Below are 8,358 nucleotides of genomic sequence, written 5' to 3'. Positions count from 1 at the left end.
TTTAAATAGTGTATTTATTAAAATTATATTTATCAAAACCAAACTACACTAAGATGGGTTTAAATGTTGGTACTACATTTATATTATTGAGACTGCAACCAGGAATGTACAAAATTTGGCTGATAGAACATGCTCTGGAAATATGTATAGTAGAGGGAAAAATGCACTTTTAATTTTAAGAGTCATTGTAAAACAGCTTTTCAACAGAAATAATTTTATTAAGAAAACACATTACATAAGTTTTGCACTGTGAACTCCTTGACTTTAGCATTCTCTTTGTGACCAAAATTATCAATGGCTACAAAGCAATCATCTTCAAATTCTATTCCAAAATATGTGGATTAAAAGTTATCTTTCCTTTTTAAAGAATGCTTATTTGATGTTTTCTCCAAGACATCAAAATAACATTAACCACAAATTTCACAGAGAATACAACAATTAATACATAACAATGTTATGTCACAATGCTTTTTGAACTTACACTAAGCTGTTAAATTAGTTTTAACTTGTTTCTGTAAACAAGCCCCTTTCTGTTTAAATAATTTACCACAAATTGACAGATTTTGGAAGTTATTTTAACAACAGCTCTCCATATTGTCCATATTGTTGAGTTCAATGTTGTTTCAAGGAGATGACAGGGTTTCAGTATTCTGGACATTGCAAGCAAAAACATGCAGGTAAATTGTTATACCATCATACAAAGACTGTTAAAACACTGGCGTCCCAGAATGGCCATTGAGTAGGTCTTCAATGAAATACACCTGACAGTAAATTAAGATTTTTTTGGTATTACCTTTGACCAATTATAGCAATGACTCCTCCACATTTGTAACCAATGCCACTTATTTGTCCTTTTGGGATAAATACTATTACAAACAAAATGGTCCTATAAACCTTTCTCTTCATTTCAAGATATACAAAGATGTTAAGCTCGTAAAACAGTTTCTATTTCATATTAAAAGTCACAGTTTGTACTATACAGTTTCAAAAAATACAAAATTGTGTACAGAATGTAAACTCAAATGTACAGAACAGCATTTCAGTTTCTGATCTCCCAGTAAATGCTACATAAATAATAATTGGTATGCATCTCAATACACATTTGCAATGATGTAAAACCTGAAGAGTCCACTCAAAAGCCATTTTGGTTATACCAACATGTCCACTTCTTCCCCTGTATTGAATAATGGATATATGAAGTACAAATACCTAGATATGTTTTTCTTTCAATTATTATACACAATTTATTTTCCTATGAACAGTATAAATAATTAAAAGGCATTTTTTTACAAACATATGCTGAACTTTCTTATATTAAAAGATCACCTAAAAACAAACATTTAAAAATCTAGTCTTACATTACAAAAAATTAAAAACTAATATTAAAAAAACATAAATACATCGACGATTGTAAATGATAATCAGGTTTTCTGGAGTTTAAAATAGTTTTCATATGTACACATGACAAAGACTTAGAAAACATTGAAGCTTATAAAACTGATATACATTAATAACCTTTTATCAAGTAAATAAAGAATGGTAAGAGCAGGTAACAATGTCTTACTGCTTTGAGAAGAGTATTTGTGTTTGTACTCTTCCTACAGTCACTCAAATCACAGCTGTCTAATCCAACTACATTTCTGAATCCTGATCAATCTCAATCGGAAAACATGGAATCACTGTATAATGTAAAATTTACAAAGGGACAAATTTGAAATTGATTTTTAAAAAACTGATTAGTAAATACTGTTGGATTGTTAACTCTGATTTATTGAGGTGAAATTGTTTTAAATTACAGTGGTTGTCAAAATTAACTGCTCTTTTACATTAAGCTTTGAACACTTGGCCTTAAAAGCGATCTGATACTCTGAAATAAAATTTGAATGACTAGTTTGTGTGACTAGTTGAAATAAGTCCATTCTCAATTGGATGTAGCACCATCCAACTGAAAGATCAGCCTTTGATTTATTAGTGAACATACTTATGAACAATAGTAAATGTCCATGTTATCTTCATGCATGATATTTTTAAAATATTTAATGTGATAACTAGATCTAGATTAGGCAGTGCCAAGCATCATTGTGAAATTATAGTATTATGATAAGTCATTTATTTGTGTAAAGTAGGGAACAAAATGAATATTTTAATCACTGGCTAGGTTACATACTACATTAAAATCACATATTAAATTGAAGAGAATAACCAGTAACCTATCTGATATTAATTACCTACACTGGCAGCTAGAAGGTAGAGACCGGAGTATTGAGATGCGAGATCCTTTTGCAAAGGAAAGCAAGCAGGGAGAACGAGGTAGAAAAGGATAATGAAGACAATAAAATGTTAATGGGCAATGAAAAATCCGGGCAAAGAGGAGAAAAGGGGAAGATGCAAGAAAGAGTAAAATTGGAAGGATTAATATTAATAGAATGGAGAAAAATGTGTGGGATACGCGCTGGGTAGAAGGGAGCTCTGATAGTAACTTGGATAAGAGACAAGATTCATTACAGGTGGTATGAAACCTGGGAGATTTTTTGGGAAGTGACAAGTGACAGGATAATGGGAATACAATTATTGAAAATGAAAGGAAATTATTGCTCTACAGAGTTTTCAGAACCCTTGTTGTGGGAGGACTGATCTGTAAACATTTCATTTCATTCTAGGTTTGGAGAAGCAATCCCCTTGTTTCAAATCTGCCAGGAAAGTTGTTCCACAATTGCTTCTGCAACCCAGATACCATGCCTTTACCACTTCCTTCCAAGAGCTCAAGGGTGAGGTGACAATTGGTCCCAATGACAGCATACAGTGCAAGGGGAAGCAAGTACTTAAGGAAGAACCAGACAATTTCCAGTTAGTCTGTTTAAGAGATGCTCACAAAGCAGAGTGGTGAAGATAATGGCAAGGATTATCAACGGGAGAAACAGTAGCAAGTGAAGACAATGAACAAACATGTAAAATGCATTGACAGAACTGAGCTTTATAGAAAGCTTGGAGAAAAAGCTAGTTCAGTGTGAACAGTTCAGAAAACCAGCAGAGGTCATTCCATAAGAACTAAGATAAATGAAGCCAGCTTTGTAAAACAACTAGAAACAAAGCAGTGGAAAGACGAGGGGAATACAGAGAATGAGAAGATAGTGGCAAGGGGGTCAGATCAGAAGGATAATCAATAAGAGACTGGGTGGGGGGAGGGCTACAGTAGAGGAAACAAAGAGAAATCCAACGTAGATGAGTTAAGAAAGGCAGACAATTTAATATGAAGTAATTTAGAGAAAGAAATAAAAGGAAACCATAATGGAAAGCCAACCAAAAAAAAAACACAGATGATTAGAATGACAACAACTCGAGTAACTCAGAGTGAAAAGAAAACTGTCGAAGTGACCTAAACGAAGTCAACAAAAGAGAAAATCAAACAGCGGGACAACACCAAGGCAGCTGCTGACAATGCTGGTAGGGAGACAGTTCTGTGAAAAGGAGAAGAACGGGGATGTGTTAGTGTAAGTTGGGGATGGGGCAGGGAAGCAGTAGAGAACGACTTGTATATTCAAACAACAGAGGCACCAACCAGGAGGGCTAATGAAAATGGATGAATAGGAAAACATTCTGAAGGTCAGCCAAACACTGGAGAGACAAAGTAGAAAATATAGTGGGCAAAAGCAGCAAACAAAGAGACAGAGTGGGAGAAACCAAAAAGAAAATGAACAGTGGCCACAATAAAATCTGAAATGCATGAATGCTGAAATTAAAACAAGTACCGAGAGAGAGAAGCTTAATGATCCCTCATCAGAACAAGGAAAAGTTAGAAAACAGCTATGTTCCAAATTCCAAAGTAAAGAACAGGTTGTGAGAAATAAGGGAATGTCAGTAATTGTGTGGGGGAGCATAGTGGCTAGTACCACGCTTTACAGTACCGGCGACCCGGGTTCAATTCCTGCCACTATCTGTCCGGAGTTTTACATTCTCCCCCAGGACTGCGTGGGAATCCTCCGTGTACTCCCATAGTGCAAAGACGTAGCAGTTGGTAGGTTTATTCCGTGATTAGGCGAGGGTTAAATTGAGGGTTGCTGGGTGGTCCAGCTGAAAAGGCCGGAAGAACCTATTCTGTGCTGTGCCTCAATAAGACAAAAAGAAAAAAATAAAACCAACACTTATTAAGGACAGTTATATTGTTGGTGGAGACTGCAAACAATGGGAGAAGATGAGGACGGAGGAGAGAATCACTGGGATATTCCTTCTTTAAAACCAACACTTATTAAGGACAGCTATATTGTTGGTGCAGACTGCAAACAATGGGAGAAGATGAGGACGGAGGAGAGAATCACTGGGATATTCCTTCTTTAAAACCAACACTTATTAAGGACAGTTATATTGTTGGTGCAGACTGCAAACAATGGGAGAAGATGAGGACGGAGGAGAGAATCACTGGGATATTCCTTCTTTAAAACCAACACTTATTAAGGACAGCTATATTGTTGGTGCAGACTGCAAACAATGGGAGAAGATGAGGACGGAGGAGAGAATCACTGGGATATTCTTTCTTTCTGATTTCCAATAGCTGCTAAATACTGCCTTCTACAGTTCCAGCTCTATGTATTCTCCTTCTACCTGTCTTCATTTACATCTCCACCAACCAAAATAGCTGCTATAAGTTTTCAATTTCCTCTCTCGGTCCCCACTGAATCAAAGACATTCCCTTTGTTCTCTCTATCTGCATTTTAAACTATACCGATTTTCAAACAACAAAGAACAACAGAAAAACAAGGAACAATTATGGGGTGAATTAGATTAGCTAAATTAATGTTAATGTCAAAGAAGGGAACTGCAAAGTGGACGTAAATGAGACCCGGAGATGATAATAAGAATGAAAGGTTAGAAATTCTACTGGAAAATAAGACAAATAGGAAACTTTAAATGGTGCCAAAAGGGGAGGTTGATTGGAATGAGTTAAACTAGGCCAAAATTTGATTGCATTGGAAAAGAGAAAAATAAAATAATATAGGAAATTTTAATGGTGCCAATCGGAAGGTGAGGTTGATTGGAATGAGTTAAGTTTGGCTGAAATTTGATCACATAAACCTGACTGGTAAAAATATTCTGTGATTGAAAATCAATTTAACACAGAGTAAATTACTATTATTGTGAGAAACCCTTGTGACCCCAATTTGATTTTCCTTTAAGGGATGATGTTTTTCCCCCTCACGTGGACCATGTTATCCTTAATATGCCCTTCACATGTTTCCTGGGACAAAACGATCCTGCCAGCAAAGAGACCCTTTGGCAAGTAAACTTGCTTGGAGCCTTGCAAATCTTCACTGCAGCACCTCTTGTCCACCCCTCCCTCCCAGAAATATAGCTGGTCCACTGAATGCTACCACATTTTCCCCAGTGTATAAATGGTCCCATGAAACAATCCCTATCACTCCCCCATGTATAGCTGGTCCACTGAAGAGTACTACTGCCCCCCCCCCACCTTACAAATGTCCAGACACTCTCCTGAATTTCTCTTACCTGATCCAAACAATAAACAATTAGTCCCCTCCATTCCCTGATGTGCAGCTATTATTTCCTCAAAGACCCATCTCCCCAAGCCACAGCCCTCTGGCATCATTGCAGAAACCTGCTTTATATTAGCAACTACCATACCTGTCTCCCCACAACTTCTCCCTACACTCCGGGAGGGCTGGACTGATCTCCCCCTTCACCGCATGAATTCTGGAGTGCACCCATTGAAAACCCCTTCCCTCCCCTCCCCCATGGCAGAACTCTGGTAAACTTCACTGGAGGCTTCAGTCGCTCAGAAACGTTGATGTGGTGAGACAGTGGCCAGAAAAGCTGTTCCATCACATCAATGCTATTTGGAAGCTCTGCGGCTCCCAAGAAGTTACAAGAAACCAGAAAAGCAGCAATGACCTACAAACTGGAACTTTCTATAAATGGTGGACATTACATGTGAAAGCAATCATCAGAGACCAGGAGTGGAACACAGGCAAGAGCTACGGATCTTAGTCAACTCACAGGAGAAGACGACTCAACAGTGGCCAGGAGTCGCCCATACTATTTTGGTATGGTTTGGGGACTAGATTTTGCAATGAAATCGATACATTGAAAGCCTATCTTTCAGGTGGCAGTCTGTGGTAGCTTCTGTAAGAACCAATGTTAGACCACAGCAACTCAGATGTAACTCACCTACTGATTTCCTCCGGCACTTTTGTGTGTGCTGCTCTGTATTTACAGTATTTGCAGAATCTCTGATGTTAATGTTAGACCGCAAAGGTTTTCCTTAACATTTTTAGGGTAACACAATAATCTACGGGGATATTAGGGGCACCTTATTTGAACATATATAGAACTCAACTCCTACTTGTTATGTGCTTGTTTTGCCAATACCAGTCGCAACCCATTTCTGGCTCATGTGAGCTCATAAAGGCCAATTTAAATGAGTAACATCTGCAGAAACAACAATGGATTATCACTCCTAATTGTTTACCACACTCTGAAACAAAAGAAATGTGGGTGTTTATTCTTTGAACACAATCAATTTATCACCTCTAGATGAAATACTTTGTTCAGAAAATGTGTGAAGAGCTTATCTATGACTGAAGCCTGCAATTTACAAGTTCTTTCAGTCATGAAAAGTTTTCTATTGAACCAGAACTGCACTCTGTCTTTAATGAATGTTTAAAAATCTGTTTCTTTAAAAGAGTTGACCATTACCTTACAAAAACACTGTGGGGTAGAAAAACGCTGAGCACTAGGCCAAAGCCAGTGGAATAAAACAGGCCACTTGTTATGTATTGATATCCGGTCGCGCTGACTCCAATAAATAGCAGGTGTAACAGGAGACCCACATAACATCACTCCTGCTTAGTTTTCCCTTCCAATTCATCTTCTATGTTCTCTGACTCAGTAGCAATGGTGCCAGGGGTGACATACACAGGCATTTATAATAATCCTTATGCGAACTGCACTCATGTCCAGTCCAATTGGTGGGTGGAAACTCTGCCAGATTTCAGAACAGGGAATCTGGAACACACTTCGTCAGCAATTAATCATTTCTTGGTTGGATACATTTGTGCAGTGGCACAAGCGATTTCGGTTCTATGCACCTCTTGCTCCATGCACATCTGTAGGTCACAGAGGAGAGTCGTTTGACAGCAATGCTGTTGGGAGAATGTTTGCCAATAGAAGTGAAGGATTTACATGTCATTACATGATTTAACATTTGCTATTGTATGAATAACTCGGCAGTGCTATTGTAAAAATGATTCAACCACCGAAACAGTGCAACCCCAGATCTCTAAGGTTTTTTTTGAGATTTAAAACAAATAGTTTGCTTCTGTTCTATAGTTTCAATTTTGCAGTCTACAGTGAACTCGACAATACAACCTGAATATCTTCTACACATCTCCTCAAATTTCACCTAGGCTGTCAGATAAAGCGCAAGGTGCAACAATAGCTTCAGAACATGGATCCATGTCACTGCCCAGCTACGTGGCACAATTCACTACTCAGCCTGATTTTTCATCCGAGGCATTTGGATCTGAAGGCAAAGAGCGTGATTTACACTGCGATAACGAATGTCGTGCTGATGATCTGGACGGAAAGCAGGAGGTGAGTGACTGGGATGTACAATCACATGATGCTTCCTGTACAAGAACACGAATGAGATTCAATGTCAATGTTAAGCGAGAAAAATTTTACCTTACAAACATGTTCAAAATCAGAAAAGAGCTTTAATGTTAATTCAATATCTAAGCTGAGAAACTACTGTTGGTGATTAGCCACTCTCTGGATGGAGGAGCAACACTTCATATTCCGTCTTGGTAGCCTCCAGCCTAATGGTATGAACATCAATTCCCCCTGGTAACTTTTTTTTTACTCCTCCTTCTTCAACTCTCCACATTGGCCTCTTACCTCTTCTCCTCCTCTGCCTATCACCTTCCCCTGGTGCCCCTCCTTCTTCCCTTTCTCACATGTTCATTCTCCTCTCCTATTAGATTCCTTCTTCTCCAGCCCGTTAACTTTATCACCTGGCTTCACCTATCAACTTCGAGCTTGTCCTCCGTCCTCTCCCCACACTTTTTTAACCTGGCATCTTCCGCCTTCCTTTCCAGTCCTGATGAAGTGTCTCAGCCTGAAACATCCGACTATTTATTCATTCCATAAGACATAGGAGCAGAAGTAGGCCATTTGGCTCATCGAGTCTGCTCCGCCATTCAATCACGGGCTGATCCAATTCTTCCAGTCATCCCCACTCCCCTGCCTCTCCCCATACCCTTTTATGCCCTGACTAATCAAGAACCTATCTATCTCTGCCTTAAATGCACCCAGTGACTTGGGCCTCCACAGCCACTCATGGCAACA

General features: G+C 38.5%; 1 protein-coding gene across 1 annotated transcript in view; it reads right to left on the bottom strand.

Moving 5' to 3' along the window:
- Nucleotides 1-222: 222 nt before the first annotated feature.
- The window catches only part of LOC134342759 (microtubule cross-linking factor 2-like), a 113,850-nt gene continuing 105,714 nt past the window's right edge, over nt 223-8,358 (bottom strand). The window contains exon 14 of the mRNA XM_063041293.1: nt 223-7,640. Within this exon, the coding sequence (XP_062897363.1) occupies nt 7,503-7,640 (138 nt within the window). The 3' untranslated portion in view covers nt 223-7,502. The remainder of the gene's footprint in view (nt 7,641-8,358) is intronic.

This window comes from Mobula hypostoma, chromosome 2 (genome assembly GCF_963921235.1).
Source record: "Mobula hypostoma chromosome 2, sMobHyp1.1, whole genome shotgun sequence".
In the NCBI taxonomy this organism is placed as follows: Eukaryota; Metazoa; Chordata; class Chondrichthyes; order Myliobatiformes; family Myliobatidae; genus Mobula; species Mobula hypostoma.
The sequence above is the reverse complement of the archived record's forward strand: the minus strand, read 5'-3'. Positions and strand labels throughout refer to the sequence as shown.